General features: G+C 38.9%; 1 protein-coding gene across 1 annotated transcript in view; it reads right to left on the reverse strand.

The window, feature by feature from the left end:
* Nucleotides 1-19605, reverse strand: part of SMCO2 (single-pass membrane protein with coiled-coil domains 2) — a gene marked incomplete at both ends in the record, with an annotated part of 29815 nt that extends 10210 nt beyond the window's left edge. The window contains 7 exon segments of the mRNA XM_079714966.1: nucleotides 1193-1283; nucleotides 6575-6602; nucleotides 6605-6722; nucleotides 7583-7720; nucleotides 13900-14014; nucleotides 15872-15960; nucleotides 19489-19605. Coding sequence (XP_079571092.1) covers nucleotides 1193-1283; nucleotides 6575-6602; nucleotides 6605-6722; nucleotides 7583-7720; nucleotides 13900-14014; nucleotides 15872-15960; nucleotides 19489-19605 — 696 coding nt within the window.
* Nucleotides 19606-22105: the final 2500 nt, after the last annotated feature.

Consider the following 22105-nt stretch of genomic DNA (forward strand, 5'->3'; position numbering starts at 1 on the left):
TTCCTTCCTCCTGCTGAAATCTACATTCCTGCAATACCACTGACTTTTGGAGGAAATTTTTTAAAGCAGAATATTTCTTGCCCCTTGTCCTCTTCCCTTTCTTCAAAGTTTCCAAAGCCCTAGACAGTGGGAAAACTCTTGACTTTTCAACTAGCACAAAATGAGGTTGCTATGTCAAAATGTTGCACTAAATCTTAGTTAAAAGTAGTTTTTTTTCCTCAGTGAAAAATCTGTGCTTATCTGTAGATGGCTTTTAATATGGGAGGGGTCTAAATAAATATTACCTTCCAACAATAAAAGAGGCATTTTTCTCCTTCTTTCGAAATCCACTTAATTTAAATTTGGCTTGAACAAAGCAGAGGCTGGCAATTTCAATAAAAAGAGGTAGTTAGATACAGACTTTTTCCATTTTTATAGGCTTTTCTTCAAATGCCTGAAGTTTATTAGAGAAGAACTACCAGCCAGGGCTCTGAAGTCTAATTCTTATCCAAAGTTGGTCACTACTTTTCTAACATTCTATGACTCTTTTAAAAAGGGAAAATTAAACCTTTCTCAGAAAAGAGTCTCTAAGAAATGTAAGGACACAAAATAACAGGAAAACTTTGGAGACTGTGAAAACTAACACAAGAACTCTTCATGGAGTGAGTGGCCCGTGCACCGCGATGAAGAGTGGCCCCCACTTGCCGCAACTAGAGAAAGCCCACGCACAGAAACGAAGACCCAACACAGCCACAAACAAACAAACAAAAAAAAAAATTAAAAAAAAAAGAACTCTTCATGAAGACATCAAAGACAAACAAATATATCTCTTACAGTCTAAGGATGCAGTTCTTCACAAATATGTATTTCCTGCATGTTTTCTCTGTACTGTTAGGTGCTGGGATACAAATATTAAGAGAAGTTTTCCCTTAAGGAACTCATCATTATCTTAAATGGCATTGAGATATAAACCTGCCAAATTTGAATGAGTTTCTAGGTAGAACAGAAAAATCTAGACTTTTTGTGTTGTTAGAGAATAGAAGTGGTGGTACCCAGGTGAAATGTGCTCAGAACTGACCACCAGAGAGCTCTCCTCCTTGTGACAGAAGATGAGTTTTAATTCTTGTTATAACCTGTTAAACAATAAACGGGGTGGGAAGAGGTGGTAAAGTCCTCACAACCTCCCAAAATTTTTTCCAGGCTTCCAGCTTACCTCCATGTTTGCCCCCTGATCAGTGTCAAGGTCCTGGTGTGACTTCAGCTTTTCAATTTGGTCCTCCAGGGACATCACCTCACTTAATAAGCTGCAACAGACCAAGAGATCGACTAAGTCCTGTGGCTTAAGAAAAATCCCCAATGGATCATCTTTTTTGATCTTGAAAGATCATTTTTGACCATTGAAAAATGAAATCCTACTCCTATATAAGAGGACCCTTGGGTAGTAATTGTGTTGTAATGGGAAGTCATAAATGCAATTCAAGAAAGTAAAAAACATTCTAAGTAATCTAGATAATAGTACAGAAGTGTAGTCCTAACTGGATATAGGAGCAGAAATGTAAAATGACTAAAATGGAAGCTTAGTTAAATTTCTAGGAAAAAAAAAAAAACACAGATAATCTTTGGGACCTAGGACTATGCAAAGGGTTCTTAGTCTTGAAACCAAGGGTGCTACCCATAAGAGGGAACATTGGTAAACTGGACCTCATCAAAATTTAAAACTTTTGCTTGGCCAAAGACTCTTTTAAATGGATTTACATGTCATATATCCAGCAAAGGTCTTATATCTAGAATATATGAAGATCTCTCAAAACTCAACATTAAAAATCCTTGCAGTTAGAAAATGAACAAAAGACATCACAGACTTTTCACCAAGAAGATATATAGATGGCAAATAAATACATGAAATGATGTCCAACACTATTAGTTATTAGAGAAATGCAAATTTAAACTACGAGATATCACTGTAAACTTACCAGAATGGCTAAGGTGAAAAACAGTGATAACACTAAATGTTAGTAAGGGTGTGGAGAAATTGGATCACTCATACATTGGTGGTGGGAACATAAAATGGTATAGCCACTCTGAAAAATAATTTGGCAGTTTCTGTCAAAGCTAAAAACAAACTTACCATATGACCCAGCAATTTCACTCTTGGGCAATTATCCCAGAGAAATGAAGACCTGTTTTCACACAGGAAGCTGTACATGAATGTTCAAAATAGCTATATTCATAATAGCCAAAAACTAGACAGAATATATATATGAACCATACCATGGAATACTACTCAGTGATGGAAAGGAAGGAACTGTTGATACATGCGACAATCTGGATGAACCTCAGGGAAATTATGCTGACTGTAAAAAACAGTCTCAAAAAAATATATAACTGCATGATCTGATTTATGTAACATTCATGAAATAACATAATTATAAATACATAGAACAGATTTGTCTTGCCAGGGGTTAGGGATGGGTGGGAGAGAACGAGTGTGACTATGAAGGGGTAACACAAAGGAGTCTTGTGCAATGACACAGGTTAGAATCCTGATTGTGGTGGTGGTTACACAAGGCTACACTTGTGATAAAATTGCATAGAACTATGAGCGCGCACACACACACACACACACACACACACACACACAAATGAGTGCAATTGTAACTAGTGAAGTCTGAATAAGCTCAGTCAATAATACCAATATCAATTTCTTGGTTTTGATGGCATACTAGAGTTAGGCAAGATGTTACCATTTGGAAGGCTGGGAAAAGGGTGCATGGGACTATCCTGTATATTTCTTTGAAAACTCCTGTGAATCTATAATTATTTCAAAATAAAAATTATAACAAGAGAATATTATTAATATTTTTAGGCCAATACATTTGACAATTTAGATGAAATGGGCAAATTCTTTGACAGATACAATCTACCACTAAAATATACTCAAGAGCTAGATAGCCTGAGTAGCACTATAACCCTATATATCAGTAAAGAAATTAAATTTGTAGTTAAAAATCTTACCACAATAAGATCTCCAGGCAATATGGCTTCACTGATGAATCCAACCAAACATTTAAGAAAGAAATTATGCCAGTTTTACACAGACTCATCCAGAAAATAGAAAATGTGCGAAAACATCCCAATTTTTTCTACGAGGCGAGCATTATGCTGATACTAACACTAGGATATTACAAGAAAGAAAGACACAGGTCAATATCTTTCATTAACATACATGTAAAAGTTCCATTTTAGTAAGCTGAATCCAGCAACATATAAAAAGGATAATATATTATGACCAAGGAGGATTTATTCTGGGAATTCAAGGCTGGTTCAGCATTCAAAAATCAATCACTATAATTCACCATATCAAGAGACTTATAAACAAACAAAAACCATGATCATTCACAGATGCAGCAAAAGCTATTGAAAAAATCCAATATCATTTCTGATTTTAAAAACAACTCAGTAAACTAGGAATGGAAGAAACTTTCTCAATCTGAGAAAGGGCATCCTTAAAAACAAACAGACAAAAACCCAGGTAATATCACACTTAATTCTTTTCCTGTAAGATTGGGAACAAAGTAAGTAGGTCTGCTATATGCTGTCACCCCTCCTATTCAACATCGTACTAGAAGTTCTAGCCAATATCATCAGGCAAAAAAAAAGAAGCAAAAAAGAATACAGATTGGAAAGGAAGATAGAAATCTCTCTCTATTTGCAGATGACATAATTATCTATGTGGAAAATCCCAAATAACCTATAAAAACTACTGGAACTAATAAATGAGTTTAGCAAGGTCACAACACAAAGTCAGTATGCAAAAGTCAACTGTATTTCTATATACTAGCTATTAACAATAAGAAATTGAAAATTTTTAAGTACCATTTATAATAAAACCAAAAACATGAAATACTTAGGTGTAAATCTAACAAAATGTGAAATATCTGTACACCGAACACTACACAACTCTGATGGAAGGAATCAAAGAAGACCTAAATAAACGGAAATACTGTGTTCATGAATCAGAAGAGTTGATATTGCTAAACTGTTAATTCTTCCCAAATTTATCTATAGATTAATGGTAGTTCCAACCAAAATCACAGCAAAATTGATAGGCTGATTGTAAAATCTACATGGAAAAGCAGAAAAAAAAGAATAGCCAAAACAATTTTGAAAAATTAGAACAAAAATCGAGGACCTACTATATAGCACAGGGAACTCTGCTCAATATTCTGTAATAACTTAAATGGGAAAAGAATTTGAAAAAGAATAGATACATGTGTATGTATAACTGAATCACTTTGCTGTACACCTAAAACTAATACAACATTGTTAATCAACTATACTCGAATATAAAATAAAATTTTTTTAATTTTTAAAAAAAGAAAAGGAAAAGAAAAATGTTATCAGATAATAAAAGTATTTGACTTAGAAAAAAATAGAACAAAATTGAATAATGCTCACTACCTAATTTCAAGACTTAATATAAAGCTACAATAATCAAGGTAGTGTGGTATTACTTAAAGTATAAACGTATAGATTATTGGAACAGAATAAAGAATCCAGAAATAGATTCACACATATATGACCCACTGATTTTCAACAATAATATAAGATAATTCCTTAGGAAAAGTAAAACTCTTTTCAATAAATGTTGCTGTAACAACTGGATATGCATATGCCAAAAAAGAAAAAAAGAAAAAAGAAAGGGATCTTGGGAAAAAAAAAAGAAAGGAACTTTGATCTCTACCTGGTATGGACTGCATGTTTGTGCCTCCTCAAAATTTATATTTTGAAACCCCAGTGGCCCAATGGGATGGTACTGGGAGGTGGGATCTTAGGGAGGAGGGAGGTTTAGATATAGTCATGAGGGTGGAGCCCCCATAATGGGATTAATATCCTTATAAGAAGAGGAAGACTAGAACTCCCTCTCCCCACTGCAGGGGAAAACAGCAAGAAAGCAGACATCATGCAAAATATCATAGTCATTTTCAAACAGTTTTTCAGTTTTATACAAGTATAAACATACACCTATTGGGACTTCCCTGGTGATCCAGTGGGTAAGACTCCGCTCTCCCAATGCAGGGGGCCTGGCTTCGATCCCTAGTTGGGGAACTAGATCACACATGCATGCTGCAACTAAGAGTTCACATGCCGCAGCTTAGAAGGCTGCACACCGCAACCAAAATATCCCAAGTGCGCAACTGAGAGCTGGTGCAGCCAAAACAGACAAACAAACAAAACCAAAAAACAACAAAAGAAGTACACTTATTATAGGACCCAGCATTCCAACTTCTGATTATTTACCCAAGGAAAATAAAAATGTGTGTTCACACAAAAAAACTACATGTGAATGTTTACAGTGTCTCTATTCATGATTGCTAAAAAAATCAAAATGTGTCTCAATTAGTGAATGGATAAACTGTGGTATATTTATATAATGGAATAAAAGATATAGTTTTACTGTATGTGAATTTTACACTAGTTTCAAAAATGGAAAGAAATTTTAATGCGCAGAATTTGAATTAATAAAAACTCAGAATCTTTTTTTTTTTTTTTTTTTTGTGGTACGCGGGCCTCTCACTGCTGTGGCCTCTCCCGTTGCGGAGCACAGGCTCCGGACGCGCAGGCTCAGCGGCCATGGCTCACGGGCCCAGGCGCTCCGCGGCATGTGGGATCTTCCCGGACCGGGGCACGAGCCTGTGTACCCTGCATTGGCAGGTGGACTCTCAACCACTGCGCCACCAGGGAAGCCCGAGAATCTTTTAAAATCCAAATATTATTCATGCTCTGGAAGAAAACAAAAGGCCATTTTGAATAGGATAGTCAGGATAAGGCTGATGTAAAGAGATGTTTAGCTGTAAGGTATGGTGATGTTTAACTGAATGTAAAGAAGATATTTAACTGAAAGGTAAAGAAACATCTAGAAGAGTAGCCCTGCATTAGGAAAGAGTTTCGAATGTGGCAGGAAGGTTCAGAAGGCCAGAGGAATTTATTTCTAAAAATAGCCTCCATTTATTAATTGTTTATTATGTACCAGGCTCTGTATTAAATGCTTTACATATGGTATTTTATTTAATACCCACAGTAAACCAATGAGGTGGCTGTCATTATTCCCTTTTTATAGAAGAGGAAAGTCAAGGCTTAAAAAAGGTTGATTAACCTATCCAAGAAATGTCAATGTCAGGATTCAAACCTGGGTCCCTCTGACTCCAAAGCCCACTCTCTTTATACCAGTGATGGGACAAATAACAACTTCATCACTTCTGTTTCATCTTGAAACTTTCCACTTAAATTCAGATATGCATTAACAAATAAACTTTAATAGTTTTTTCATGCCATACTGGTTGGATCCCTTTGGACAATACTGGATAAAACTCAAGGATCATTGGGAACTTCAATACATCCTTTTGATAACTATTAATGTGGCTTCAAGGAGAGAGCCTCTGAGGGAAGACCTTCCCTTGAGAGAAGAGAGAGCAAAGATGCAGATAACTTATTATCCTAAAGACTTTACCACCTTAAACCCAGAATTTCTTAAGTTTCTGAAGCTATGAAACTTTTCATTATTTTCTGACCAACCCTGACACCCTACAATTACCTCTTCACTGTGTTTTCTGTTAGGTTTATTTTTGTATAATATTTTTAATTTTTTCCATCCAGCCTATGTGATCAGCTCCAAGTTCTTTCACTTGTGGACCCATCTGTGTATTCCAGTGGTTTAGCTGGAAGAACATGTTCTCCTGACCCCTACAGAAATAGTATTACAATCAGTTTTAAGGTAGAAAATGGGAAAGCCTGAAACCCTCTTTCTCTGGATGGCAAATTGGTCTGCTTAACCATTTTCTATCACCAAAATGGGCCAGGTAGGCACTTAGGCTTCAAGAAGGAGTTTGGACATTTATTTAATATCCATTTTAACAGATCTTCATAAGGCTGGAGAAAATAAAGCATGTTTTACATTCAGTAAAAAATATAGATATATTTTTAATTTCCCTGCATGGAATGAATGTTAAATATTTCAGGATGGTGGTTGCATCTTGGTGAAGGAGAAGAAGTTATACAATAGGGAAAGGGTCCATAAGGATTTAACAGTACTTTTTTTTTTTTTTTCTGTGGTACGCGGGCCTCTCACTGTTGTGGTCTCTCCCATTGTGGAGCACAGGCTCCGGACGCGCAGGCCCAGCCCCTCCGCGGCATGTGGGATCTTCCCGGACCAGGGCACGAACCCGTGTCCCCTGCATCGGCAGGCAGACTCTCAACCAGTGCGCCACCAGGGGAGCCCTAACTGTACATTTTTAATAGTAATTATAATAATTTTCATCTCTAGAAAATTATCTGAGAGTGATAAGATATGTGTTAATCCCAGGCTCTGAAGAGAAGTGTGTAAAGAGAACTCCACGGCTTTTCCTATATCCCTAGAAACGTCCTTCTTCTGCATTCTTGCTGGAACATGTAGGTAGTTACTTGTGCACATGAGTGCTTTATGGTTCAAGACATGTATGGATTTTAAATCTTCTAGGCTGTCCCTAAGATCTCTGCTAAATTTCATTTTCCCCTCCATAAAACATTATTAAATGTTCCTTCTTGCACGCCCCAGGGCTTACTATTCAGGCATGTTCTCCTTTGAAAACTGCAAAGATGTGGATGCCTGGGGATCTTCTTCTTGTTTAACATGATTTCTTTCTTGCTCATCTTGTTCACTCTGCAGGTCCTGGTCATGCCCAGCCTCCAACTCCAACATATCCTGATAAAGATCATGAAGAAAGCAAAGCAGAACAAAAGGGTTATCACAAGAGGTGGTGGCCCCTCTATGGTACCCATGCCCCTTTCTCTGGGGGCAAGCACATAGACCCCTCTGAGGCTGGAGTCTTCTGATGCATCTGTGAGATAGGCTGACACACCCTCCTGCTCTGTGAGAGAGGAAGGCTGGGGCAGAGACATGGAGAGTAGAGAGAACAGATCAGTTTCTTATTGAAATATCTGTGTAAATCACTGACCAAGTCAATAGGAATAACATTCACATACCTCTACAAATTGCCTTCATGTACATCATTTCTTTTAATTCTCATGATAGCCCTGAGGTGGATAAAGGTAGGTACTGAAATCCCCTAGGCCATTCCTATTTAGTGATTTGGTCAAGGTCGTATGGTGTAGTGAGTTAAGTGATGACCCCAAAATGATATGTCTATGTCCTAATACTAGGCCGTGACAATGTGACATTATTTGGAAAAAAAAAAAGAAAAAGGGAGGGGTTTTTGCTGAGGTAATTAAGTTAATAATCTTGAGATGAGATTATCTTGGATTACCTGGGTGGGTCCTAAATCCAATGACAAGTGTCCTAATGAGAAACAAGAGGAAAAGACACAGAGAAACTCTTATGAAGACGGAAGCAGACTGGAGTTTATGCAGCTACAAACTAAGGAATGTCTGGAGCCAGCAAAACCTGGAAGAGGCAAGGAAAGATTCTCCCCAAGAGCCTTCAGAGGGAGCGTGGGCTCGCTGACCCCTTGATTTTGGAATTCTGGCCTCCAGAACTATGAGAGAATACACTTTTGTGTGTGTGTGGTTTTAAACCACCAAGCCTAATTTGCTATAGCTGCCACAGGAAACCAATCGACATGGCTGGTAAGTATATGGACTAGAACTTGAACTAGGTTTTCTGATTCCAAAACCATGGAATTGTATTTAGGACTTGGGTTCAGATTAAAGAATACCTAGTCCCTACCATTGCCACTCTCACAACCCAGTGTCACTTCACCAGTGATGTAGGTTTATTATCACATTTACAGATGAAGAAACCAAGGCTAGATTTTCCAAGTATTATGCGACTCCACTATCTCTTATCTATCTCTTCATGAATAAAAAGCATCCACAATTTCAATTTCTTTCCACCAAATCTTTGACCAGGATATTCAAAAGCAGCAGAAACACTGTGATGTAGAGAAAGACACCACATTGGGAATCAGAGGACCAGAGGTCTAAGTCTTGTTCTACTGCTGTGGATGTTGAACAAGTCACTTAACCACTGTAAAGCTCAGCTTCCTGGCCTGTAGTAAGAAAATTGGGCCAGATCATCTCTAGAGTTCTATGTCCAATAATCGATGGTGATATTTCTTATCTTTATCAGTCATTTCATGGTAATGGTTAATATACTGCAAAAGAGTCAAAAGGCAGGAAGTAGAAACAAAAAGAGTTTTTAAAATCTGCAGGACTGAACACATAAAGAAATGTGTGTGTTTTTTAAATAACAGACTAAACGTGTACTTGCACGAAATACACAGTCTAAGGGCATTATTTTCCATTTACATGCAGCTCTTTGAAGAGCTCACATGTCTCCATTTGGATGTTTCCTAGGCACCACAAACTCAGAAAGTAAAAAATGGAACTCATCATATTTCCCCTCTACCTTGTTTGGGTTCCCCACCCTTGCAAATGGTCTCCCTATCCATCCAGATACCTCTGCCAGAAACCTGAAAGAAGTTCTTGAATTGCCACGGGAGACATTCTTTTCCCTCTTCATTACCTATGTTATATCCACTTTGTGCATATCCACTAATAATACCTGTCATTTAAAGCGGTGTACTTTTTTCCCATCCCCCCAGCAACACTACTCATGGCATCCCAGACAGGGCCCTACTTTGAGTCCTCATCAGTTCTTGACTCCTGTTGATGTCCTGGCTTCCCGTCTGCATCCTGTTCTATCCCTACCTCTGTGTCCTGTCTGCCTGCTTGCCTCTCATGCCTTTTCCTGCACCCTTCCTCTCTCACAACACAGTTTCTCTTTGGCTTCATTATCTTTGCATGTGCTGCTCCTTCTTTCTGAAACGCTTTTCTTCCCTCCAGCTCATCCTTCAAACCTCAGTTGTCACATCTCCAGTCTTCTCCCTGTACAGCCCTCCCTCCAGTGTACTTCATAACTCATCTGCTACTTCTAGGGTGGATCTTACACAGCCATGCTCTTGTCTGAGTCCCTCCTAGCACGTGAGTTCACTGAGGGGAAAGGATTTTATATATATGTATCCGAGCACGTAGGGGATCCTCAGTAAGCGCTTTTAGAATAAATAGGCTTCAGAAACAGGCAAATACATTCTGCTTGTGAGAGATGCAAACAAAAGCAGGAAATAGGAAAGTCTGTTCACTGACCTGGCATCCAAAATCGACACTGTATGTAGCAGTGCCAGGGATTAGCAATGTGAAACCAGAGCAAAATATTGATTTCTAAGTATTTTAGGGGGCTTTGATGGTTAGATGTGGCAGCTTTGGCAGTCTGGCTAAAAAGCCTATTTTGTTAATTAAACCAACAATTTTTTCTTTACTCCTCTTAATTCTTTGTCCATTTTCCGAACCTGTCCTTTAAATCTTTCTCTTATAAAAGATGAAGATAAGATTATGCAAAGTATAGACAAACCTCCTGGTTTGTTTTCAGAGAATAAGAGAATAAGGTTTCTTCCTCAAGAAGTCATGTATTTGTCCTTTTGTTAGCAGATAGCCAAATTTTTAAATAATTATTTGTTAATTATGTGATTGCCTATGATTTATTTTTATGTAATTGTAGAATTTTCCACATAAACACACATAAAGAAATACAATCATAAATTAAAAAAATATTTTGTTAAACCGTTATGCCCTGATTTGAAGTTTGTAAGAAATAGTCTATAACAATGCCTTATACCCTGAGAGTGTGGACTATTTGATAAACTCTTCCAGAGTGAATAATTTTATTATCTAATTAGACTTATTCTGTCCTAGGCCAACAAGTGATGATATCCCCATTCACTGACTAACAGGATTCAGCAGGGTTCACTGAACCACAAGTACAGGGAAGTTGTCCTGGAAAAGTAAGTCTAATGGTAGCAGCCCTTACCTGGAGTCCAGGGACAAGGCCCCTGCAAAGAATCAGATGACACTATTTATAGAGTTATACCTTCAATTCATGTGTTCCCTAAGATCATCCCTATGATCACCTCAATTTCCCTATTTTCTTTTCCCATCCTAAGACTACTCTTCTAATTCAGTTCCTATTATTCTTTTTTTTTCTTATAACAAGTATCTGTCTGTCTGTCTCTTTCCACTTTTTGTCTTATTATTATCTATACTCCACACGTCTAACTCCATTCCTTCACACCTTCTATCCCCTTCTATTTCTTTTGTTTCTTTTTTTCCCTACTGCAGAGTCCTTGAAGGGAAAGTCCAGTTTGGGATATTCTTTGAGGACCTTTCCTTCTATGGATTGTAGAGTTAGCCAACCTCGAATCCAAAATGTATTCAAAAGAGAAGTAGACAAAGAGATGAATCCTGAGCTTCCATAGGGGGCTGGATAAGCCTAGGATTAGGAAATACACACTCCATCATTTCTGTATGTTTTTCTGACTGGTTGAAACCACCTTCCTCTATAGCCAATAGCCTGGGGAATCTATGGAGAGATCTGCTCATCAATAATAAAAGGGGTCTTGGCCATGCATTTGTTTTCAACTAAATGAAAGCATAAACCCTCTCCAGGACAATCTCAGGCATTTTGTCCAAATTTCTCCATTCCATGTCAGCTGAGTGACTGAATTTCAGACTGAGAGAGGTTCAGACTGAATTAAGAGTAAATGGGTGCTCACTTCAGCAGCACATATACTAAAATTGGAACAATATAAGGATTAGCATGGTCCCTGCACAAGGGTGACATTCAAATTTGTGAAATGTTCCATATTTTTTGTGAAAGTAAAATAAATCCCATTTAAAACTGCATCAAGAAAATAAAACACCTAGGAATAAACTTAACTAAGAAGGTGAAAGACCTATACTCTGAACACTATAAAAAAATTAATGAAAGAAATTGAAGATGATATAAGGAAATGGAAAGATATCCCATGCTCTTGGATTGGAAGAATTAATATTATTAAAATGGCCATACTACTCAAAGCAATCTACAGATTTAATGCAATCTCTATTATTTAAAATACCCAGGACGTTTTCCACATAACTAAAACAAATAATCCTAAAATTTATATGGAACCACAAAAGAACCTGAATTGCCAGAGCAATCCCGAGAAAAAAAGAACAAAGCTGGAAGTATCACCCTCTGAGATTTCAGACTGTACTACAAAGCTACAGTAATCAAAACAGCATGGTACTGGCACAAAAACAGACACATAGATCAATGGAACAGAATAGAGAGCCCAGAAATAAACCCATACATCTATGGTCAATTAATCTATGACAAAGGAGGCACGAATATACAATGGAGGAAAAACAGTCTCTTCAGCAAGTGGTGCTGGGAAAATTGGACAGCTACATGTAAAGCAGTGAGATTAGAACATTCCCTCACACCATATACAAAAATAAATTCAAAATAGTTTAAAAACCTAAATGTAAGAATGGAAATGATAAAATTTCTAGAAGAGAACATAGGCAGAACACTCTTTGACATAAATTGTAGCAATATTTTTTTTGGACCTGTCTCCTAAGCAGAAGAAATAAAAGCAAAAATAAACACATGGGACCTAATTAAGCTTAAAAGTTTTTGCACAGCAAAGGAAATCATCAACAAAACAAAAAGACAACCTATGGAACGGAAGAAAATATATGCAAATGATATGATCGATAAAGGATTAATATCCAAAATATATAAGCAACTCAATATCAAAACAAACTACCCAATCCAAAAATGGGCATAAGACCTGAATAGACATTTTTCCAAAGAAGACATACAGATGGCCAACAGGAACATGAGAAGATACTCAACATTGCTAAATTATTAGAGAAATGCAAATCAAAACAACAATGAGATATCACCTCACAACTGTCAGAATGGCTATTATCAAAAAGTCTACAAATAACAAATGTTGGTGAGGATATGGAGAAAAGGGAACCCTTGTACATAGTTGGTGAGAATGTAAATTAATGCAACCACTATGAAAAACAGCATGGAGGTTCCTCAAAAAACTAAAAATAGAACTATCATACAATCCAGCAATTCCACTCCTGAGTATATATCCAGAAAAAATGAAAACACTAATTCAAAGAGATACATTCACCTCAATATTCATAGCAGCACTATTTATAATAGCGAAGATATGGAAGCAACCTAAGTGTCCATCAGCATGAATGGATAAAGAAGATGTTATATATATATATACATATATACACACACACACAATGGAGTACTGCTCAGCTGTAAAAAGAATGAAATTCTGCCATCTAAAGCAACATGAATGGATCTATCTAGAATATTATGTTTAGTGAAATAAGCCAGAGAGAGAAAGGCAAATACTGTATGATATCACATGTGGAATTTAATAAACAATACAAACAAATGTATATAACAAAGCAAAAAGAGACTCACAGATGTAGAAAACAAACTAGTGATTAACTAAAAGGGGGAGGTACAAATTAGGGGTAAGGGATTAAGAGATACAAACTACTATATATAAAATAGATAAGCAACAAGGATATATTGTATAGCACAGGGAATTATAGCCAATATCTTATAATAACTTTTAATGCAGTATAATCTGTAAAAATACTAAATCAGTATACTGTACATCTGAAATTAATATAATATTCTAAATCAGCCATATTTCAATTAAAAATGAGTAAATGGATCTCTCTAATGCATCTATTGGAAGACAATCTGCAATCCAGGGGACAATTCTACTTACAGTAATTTGCTCTGAGGTAAAAAATGTCACAGTTATTTCACAAATCCCAAGGACAAAAATAAGGTAATGCACAATTCTTTGTATGGGAATACTAGTAAGTCCCTTGTGTAATAACAGCAGCCTTCAGAGGAGAGAATGCCTCCATCTTGATTTTAAGCCCTGAACATCTCACACTTATTATGAGGAAACCTTGTGATAATATCCTTGCTGCTTTGAGATATGAAATATGAAGTTCCTCTCTTCACCCACTGTGACATTTAAGTCTGTCCCTTACCCATTTTTTAGTCTCCAAATCATGAAGGAAGTCAGTTTGAGAGTTTTCAGAGAAAATGTCCTCATCATCTGATCTGTCCAAGATGCGGTCCATTTTGGTAAATACCCTTAGCAAACTGTTAAGTCACACAACTGAAAAAGATACTGTTATTATGTCTTTGGTCTATAGTTTAGGCCTGCCCTAAACTTCTCTACAGGGAGAACACTGGATCTTTCCAGCCCCAAAGAGCACCTGCTACTCTTGTACTGATTTCATTCTGTGTGAATAATGTCTAGTGTAGTGCATTACACGAGATAGGAATAGAGAGGCTGGATAAATATTTGTTGACTGAATCAATAAATGATTCAAAGTGAGATTCTGAATTCTGAAGCCATTGCAGCTCTTTGTGTGTATATGCAAATGTGTGTGTAAAATAAACAAATAATAAATAAATAGCCTTCTTCAAAAAGTAGAGTTTAAAAAGTGTCATATGGTTCAAAGGAAAGGAGTAAGTCTGTGCTACCATCATGATTTCTAGACCCAAGATGCCCTCCTCCCAACGTTTACTAGTTTCTTCTTTATTCTTCCACAGAGATTCTATGCATAAATAAGCAGCTATGTTTATATAAATATATACATGCCTTTTTAAATACAAATGAGAGGATAGTATCTTGGAGTCCATTTCATATTAGTACCTATAGAGCTGCCTCTTTTTAAAAATTGTTATATGGTATTCCATCATGAGGCTATATCATAATTTGCTAATCAGTTCTTTATTAACGTTTATGTACACTGTTTCTAATCAATTGCTACTGCAAACAATGCTGCAGTGAATATCCCTACATATCTATGTGTATATGTACAAGAGTACCCATTGGATAACCCTAAAAATAGAATTGCTGGGTCAATAGATACGTATATTTTAAAGTTTTGATAGATGTTACCAAATTATGCTTTGAAGAGGTTAGATCCATTTACACTTTCAGCAAAAATGATGAGAGTGCCTGTTTTCCAACTCCTTTTCTAAAACCATGTGTTAGAGAGTTTTTGATCTTCGCCAATCTGGTATGTTTAAACTGGTATCTCATTGTAGTTTTAATCTCTTTTTATGAGTAAGGTTGAGCATCTTTGCCTGTACGTATAAAACTCATTTGTACTTCCTTTGCTATGATAATCCCTTGCCCATTCCCTACTGGACTACTATTATTTTGCTGGGCTGTATATATGTGTATAGATGTGCACACACACACTCACACACTCAAGTATACTTTTAAATGAATTGCAATATACTTGTGATGGAGGCCTAAGGCAGTGGTTTCCTATCTGTGGGTCTTGAACCCTGAGTTGGGGGGCATTCTATACCTACCCTGATAGAGCGTGGTCCTGGAACGTATATACATTTCTATAGATTCAATAAATACTGCTGAATGTTTCTAAATGTATATGCTACTGTTATTAATAAATTATAAATGGATTTTAAAACATCCTTGATATCATAGTAGCTTTTTTGACATATGAGGGGTTCTGGAAAATCTTTTTCTTTAGAAAAGTTCTTCCAATTTAAAAAGGTTGTTAACCATTGGTTTGTATTAGTATACATTTTTATGATGTATTAACAAATGCATAAATATTTAACAAATATTTATATGAATGTGTGCTTCCTCTACTCTAGAAACCATATTAAATGGTTTATATCTTTAGCAGGTGAAGATGATGAAGGCACAAAACAATCAACGTTTTTTCACAAATTGAGACTAGCATCTTGACCATTCCTATTCAACTGATGTCTGCCTAGTTTATGACCATAGGTCCCTTTACTATCTCACAGGACCTACCACACTAGATATTCATGAGATCAAAATTAGAAGCATTATAGAGAAGAATGTCAACCCCAACCCTGAACTTGGAAATCTCATCATCCGGTCCTACCAGACTGAGGAAGTCTCCAGACAGGACCACAGAAACTGCCCCTGGGAGCTCAGCCCTGACTTACTTCTGCATTGTGCCTTCAGCCGCATCGATGTTTTGGAGAAAGCCATTGTTTTTCTCTGTCAATTCTTGCTCCTTCCCAATTGGCTTCATCTGCAGAAGCATCTTGACACTTAGCTTTGTGAGAACCATTTCTTCAACACTGCAGGGGCAATGGTATATTTCTTTCTATTTGTAAATTGATGTTTGTTTTACTCTTTTCCTATCGTTGACAATTATTTCTAATTTTTCACTGCTGTAAACAATATATTAATGAATATATTTGTTTAGGAATTTTCAGTGCATTTCAGTGCATTCAGTGTATTACTTACTTAGAATACTTCCCTAGAAGTGGAACTCCTGGTAATATGATATACTGATTTTTAAGGATTTAGAAAAATATTCCCAAATTGCTTTCCTAAAGGTTCAACCAATATATATTACTGGCAGCTGTGTGTGAGAAGAGGCACCTTCATTTCAGCCTGATAGGCAAGTGTTAGCTGCAGAGCAGAGAATTGAATTGTTAAGAGTATTTAAGCACTGTAGTGAGAAAAATAATAGTAAAAGGAAATAGGAAAGAAGGTAGAAAAGGGTGAGACAGGTTCTAGGAAGCTCATATGAAAAGCCATAATACAGGGTCCATGCGAAACGTAACTTGTAGCAACTAGCAGAGATCAGAGGGTGGTACCCAGCCTTAAACAGAAAGAAACCTTTTCCTTTGTGCACTTAACTGAGTAACTATAGTAAATTGTCACTGGAGGGTGGTCTGGTCCCCAGGACCCTGTGGGACAGAATCCCTGAGGGACAGAGGGGACGGTAGACTGACAGGAATGGAAGTGACTAGCAGGGATGGTCCTAGAAGAGTGATTATGGATGCTTGGCTGCGATTAGAAACAGAGGGAAGGAGAGGCACTGGGAACCACAGAGATACTGGAATTATCTGGGCAACCAAGGGCCTGGCCTGTCACTCTGTGGCAAAATTGAGCTTTTTCTTTGACCTGTGTGGGGATCCACAGTGGATGTTGTTCAAAGGGGACCCCTGTAAAGTTGAAGCAGCAGGAAAAGGCCAGAACCTTGAGCACAACAAAGAAGAATAAACCTTTGATCTCTTTCAGGAAGGACACTGTGACCTGCCCGATCTCATCACAGCTCCCATCCGGACAGTCTGTCTGTATCCTGAAGCATTACTAACACAATTCCAAGCTCTGAAAGACAATGACCACTGAGATCTACCTAGTCTCTTTCCTGTCCAAAAATTAGAATCCTGTACAAATAATAAGGTTTCCTTATTTTGGTAACTCTTTGACATCCTAATGGCTTCCATTGGGTGATTTAAAAGGAAAATCTATTCTTCTCAATTCAGGTAGCTACACAAATTCTGCCTCCATACATTTCCTCACATTTCAAATAAGAGAGTCCTAATGATGGCTTATGTTTGTGCGGCTCCTAATAAATTACAAAGTGTTTCTCACATATGTCCTTGTTCAGTTCCCACGACAACACAGTGGGGAAGGTATTAGCCCCATTTTCTGTGCACGTTGACCAAGGCTCTGGGAGTTCGCATGATGTACTTAGAGTCATATAGCAAAGCCAGGACCCAGAGCTTCCATATCCTCACAGCTACTCATAAGGAATTTCTCCCCCATCCTAAAGATGATCTAGATGAAGGCTCTCCAATAAAACTTTCTGTGATGATGGAAATGTTTTCTACACTGTTCATTTCAGTAGCACCAGCCACCTGTGTCTACTGAGCACTTGAGATGTGGCTAATGCAACCAAGGAATTGAATTTTTAATTTAATTGAAATACATTTAAATTTAAATAGCCACCTGTGGCAAATGGCTACCATATTGGACAACTCAGAATTTTCTAGACCAGGGATCGGCAAACTATAGTCCACAGGCCAAATTCATCCTGCCATCTGTTTCCGTAAACCACATTTTATTGGAACACAGCCATACCCATTCCTTCATGTATTGTCTGTTACTGCTTTGGGGCTGCAATGACAGAATGGAATGGTTGCAAGACAGACCTAAATTTGGCATGCAGAGCTTAAAATATTTACTATCTTGCCCTTTACAGAAAAAAAAAAAAAAGTTGCCAACCCCTGTTCTAGACCATCACTTTTTTCTATGATGCTTTTTCTATGGGTGTTTGCTACAATGAATCAACTGAATACATTGAATAAGAGCTTGGATTTTGGAGAGTCAGGCTGAGTTCGTATCATAGCATCAACACTAAGCAGCTGGGCCTAATCTTAAGGTTCTAGGTCTTACATTCCTCATCTGTAGAATGGGGTTTAACACAGAGCAAAAGCTGGGCAATGGTATCTATCTATTTATAACAGTAGGAATGGGAGCTATTGTAAGGTTTCTTTGGCTTCAAATATTACAAATAATATGCTTACACACGTGCAGCACCTTCAGTTTAAGAAGCACTTTCACTAAGTTGTTTCTTTGATCCTCACATCCACCCTGTAGAGTCAGTCAACCAAGGCAGATCTTATTACCTCGATTTTTTTAGATGCAGAAACTGACACTCAGAGATGATCCATGATCTGCCCAAAGTTTTATTGCTAGAAACTGGTAGAAACAGGATTTCAGCCTGCAAACCTCTGGCTACAGGTTTTGCAGTCATCCTACTATTAAACATAAATTTGATGCCCAATATGTTTTAATGGATTGGTTAGCAGCCTTCTTACCTCAAAATAAGCCATCTGGGCTTCGCTGGTGGCGCAGTGGTTGGGAGTCCGCCTGCCGATGCAAGGAACACGGGTTGGTGCCCCGGTCCGGGAAGATCCCACATGCCGCGGAGCGGCTGGGTCTGTGAGCCATGGCCGCTGAGCCTGCGCGTCCGGAGCCTGTGTTCTGCGGCGGGAGGGGCCAGAGCAGTGAGAGGCCCGCGTACCGCAAAAAAAAAAAAAAAAAAAAAAAAAAAAAAGCGCCATCTTTTGAAGCTAACTTTTGACTAGTTATGTAGTGTGGATCCTTGCTATTCAAAGTACGGTCTGTAGATCATCAGTATAAACTGGGAGCTTTTGCTAAACATACAGAATCTCAGGTTCCACCCTAGACTCACTGAATCAGCCTCTGCATTTTCGCAAGATCCCAGGTGATTCCTAGTCATATTAAAGTTTGGAAGTGCCTGCACTCTAGGGCTCGTCAGCTGGAATCTGTCTTCCCCTTCCTACATCCCATCTCTTCATTCCTATAGGTTTACACTATGGGCCTCTAGGACTGTTTCGTGCAACTGAATGGATCTCTCCTCCTTCCACCTGCGCCTCATCAAAACCTTTAAAATTGCAAATTTGGTGAAGCGTTAGTCAAAAGGAACAGATCAACTGTTTTAAAAAACAACCGATGAAATCTCTAACTTACATTTTGTGAGCATTTCCTCTAGGCCAGACCACCCAGATAACTTTCTTTAGTGCCTGTTAGCTGGACAATTTGAGATATCAGAAAATTTAAAGCATGGTTCCAAGAATCAGGGATTTGGTGTTACCCTGGCCCAGGCAAGGTTATCATGAGCAGGTATGGCTGTGAAATTGGTTATACCTGGTGATATCCTTGCTCCTCCCAATTTGGTGATCACAAATACCTCTAAGTTCAGTGGGGCAGACTAGAAACAGTCAAGTTTCCCTGGAAAATTCTGGTGATGCCAGGTCCGCCTTTCCCCAGCGCCAAAGGCAGACAGGAGGCCATTGACGAGGGTGCACACTTCGGCAGGTGAGTTTGCAGTTGGACTTGCCCTCTCTGACATTCTACTTGGGATGTGGCACACGTGACCCTTCCACCGCCCTCTCACAAGTTTCCAGGTACGCAGTGGTCTCCTGGTTTTCTTTTACCTGCATCTCCAGCCTGTCTCCCAGCTTCCTTGCTTCTCTTGCCAACTTTCTGGAAACAAAATCCTTCCCCCGCCCCAACCCTCTGTCTATCATCTACTGGCCTCTGACAGGAGGCTCTGGGAGGCTCTTCCAACCTCGGCGTCTCCCATGCCTGCCCTTTCATCTCCTTGCCTGAACAAAGCATCTGAGACCTTCTACGAGGGAGGACAGGACTTCACCTACTCCTTCCCCACCTCAGCAGGAATGAGGAAGCAGTTGATCATGTTGCAAACCAGGGCTGCTCCTACTTTATGGCTCGGTCACCTATTCGCCTTTGCCTAGCGCCTTCACAGCCCACTCTCATTCTTCCAGGACTTCAGTGGTAAGTTCACATTTCCCTCCGTACCTCATCTTCTCCCCTCATTCTCCAGGAACTTAGCACCTATGAGAGGGGCCTAACATTCTGACTTTACAGATTCTCAGTCCCTCAATTGTTAAGGCTTTCCCCTTCACCTACCAAAATTATTCAGCAGCACGGAGATGAAATACAGAACGTTTTTTCATATGTATAAACATTAGAGTTAGATCAGTGTTGGAAACCTGGTTTTGACATTTATTAGTTATTTGATTTGCGGCAAAATTTAATTTTTTGTCTGAAAAATGGGTTTGATAATATGTGCCTGATTGGTGTGTCGAGAAGGTGAAGGTAATCGTGTAAGGAAGGAGTTTATGTTCGAGCTGGACGATTGCTAGTGCTCCCGCTAGAATGTGGGCTCCATGAAGACAGGGGTGTTTGTGTGATGTGTTGACTGCTGTACCCCCAGCACTAGAAGAGTGGCTGGCACATAATAGGTGCTCAGCAAAATTTTGTCAAAGGAATGGGATGAATGCACATATGGTGGCCATGATTTTTATGGCAACAAATTAGGTCTTGTCATCACCCTGAGCGTTTCCTCAGATAGAAGCTCAATATGAGATGTCTCACCTCCCTCCTGGGCTTCCCTGTGCTCTCTTCCTGGCTGGGAACCCAGACTCCCTCACGTTGCCCCCCCGCCCCCCCACCCCCAGTGCCTGCCAGGCTAAGCTTCAGCCTTGGGTACCTGTCCCATATCAGGACTAGGCTCCTAGCTTTTGTTGGCCCAGGTGACCTCATGTTTCTTTAGGAAAAATCACAAGATTCTTACGAGCGGTTCCACCACAATTTAATAACAACACCAACAATAATATCTAACACTTATGAATGTTTACTAATGTACCAGGCACTCTTCTAAGTGTTACATATATGACCTAATTTAATCCTTACCACCTTCCAAACAGGGGGGGTTCTGGGATTCAAACCCAAACCTGCTCAATCTGGCTCCAGGGACCATGTCCTTAAGCGCCCCTGTACACGACTGTTCTTCTCAGTGTTACTCAGCAAAACTTTATGCGTCTCTTGTTGCTTCCCAAACACGTGGGCCCCAGCAGCTGTTTCCTGTCTCGCTCCGTTCCTTTCCCACTGCCAGGCTCGCTCCCAAATGCTGCCAGCTCCCTCCGCCAGCAGTGACCCGGCCCCTGCATTACTGCGCTGATGGAGGCCACCTGATGTGAATCTTCTCTCCACCACCAGACAGCTCCTCCGTGTAGCGCTTCTCCATTCAGAGCACACCGTGTTTCCCTCATCCTCTCCCACGGCCCTTCTAAACTCCGAGAAAGTTCTTTTCACTCTCCTTCCTCAGGCTCCCTGGAAGACCCTTGTTTATTTGAGGGGAGGGCGGGATCCTATTCCATCAGGATCAATTCCCTTGCAATTTCAAAAACTCTTTTTGAGCTCCACTTCAGGCATCCCACGAAGAAGCTCACAACTTCTTTGAGGAAACAGACATCTTCTTACATCTTCTCACATCTTCAAGTTCTGCCTCTATCCTATCCCTTTGCCTCCGTGTGCAAACCAGGTCCTATTTCCCCTCTTGTAGGAAAATATCCTTCATCCTGTATATTTGAGCTACCATCTTTTATGTCTCTTTCCTTTTAACAAAAATTGTCTCAACATTTCAGAGACTGTATGTTGCTCATTACATATTCTTATGCTAAATGCTTTCAGTATGGCTTCTGGTTTGCAAGGTTTTTGTTAGTCTGTTTGTTGCTTATTTTTCTATCTTTAGAGGCTTTAATGACCTAATTTTTTTGGTGGGGTGAAAATAGTACACTTTGTTTCTCACACTCATTTGCCTCCACCAGAGCTGCTTCTGAGCTCAAAGCACTGTGTCTCATGGACCACACTTTGGGAAACCCTTTTTTAAGATCATAGATACTGTAAGTAAAGTTTCAGACACACAGGACGCTCTCCTAAACAGCAGCGACCACAGTCATAGGGCATCCCTGCTGTTGCATCTTGGAATTCTTGACCTTGGCAGTTTTCTTGAACGACTTCTTCTTGTCCACTGTCATAATCGC

Source organism: Hyperoodon ampullatus, assembly GCF_949752795.1.
Source record: "Hyperoodon ampullatus genome assembly, chromosome: 11".
Lineage (NCBI taxonomy): Eukaryota > Metazoa > Chordata > Mammalia > Artiodactyla > Ziphiidae > Hyperoodon > Hyperoodon ampullatus.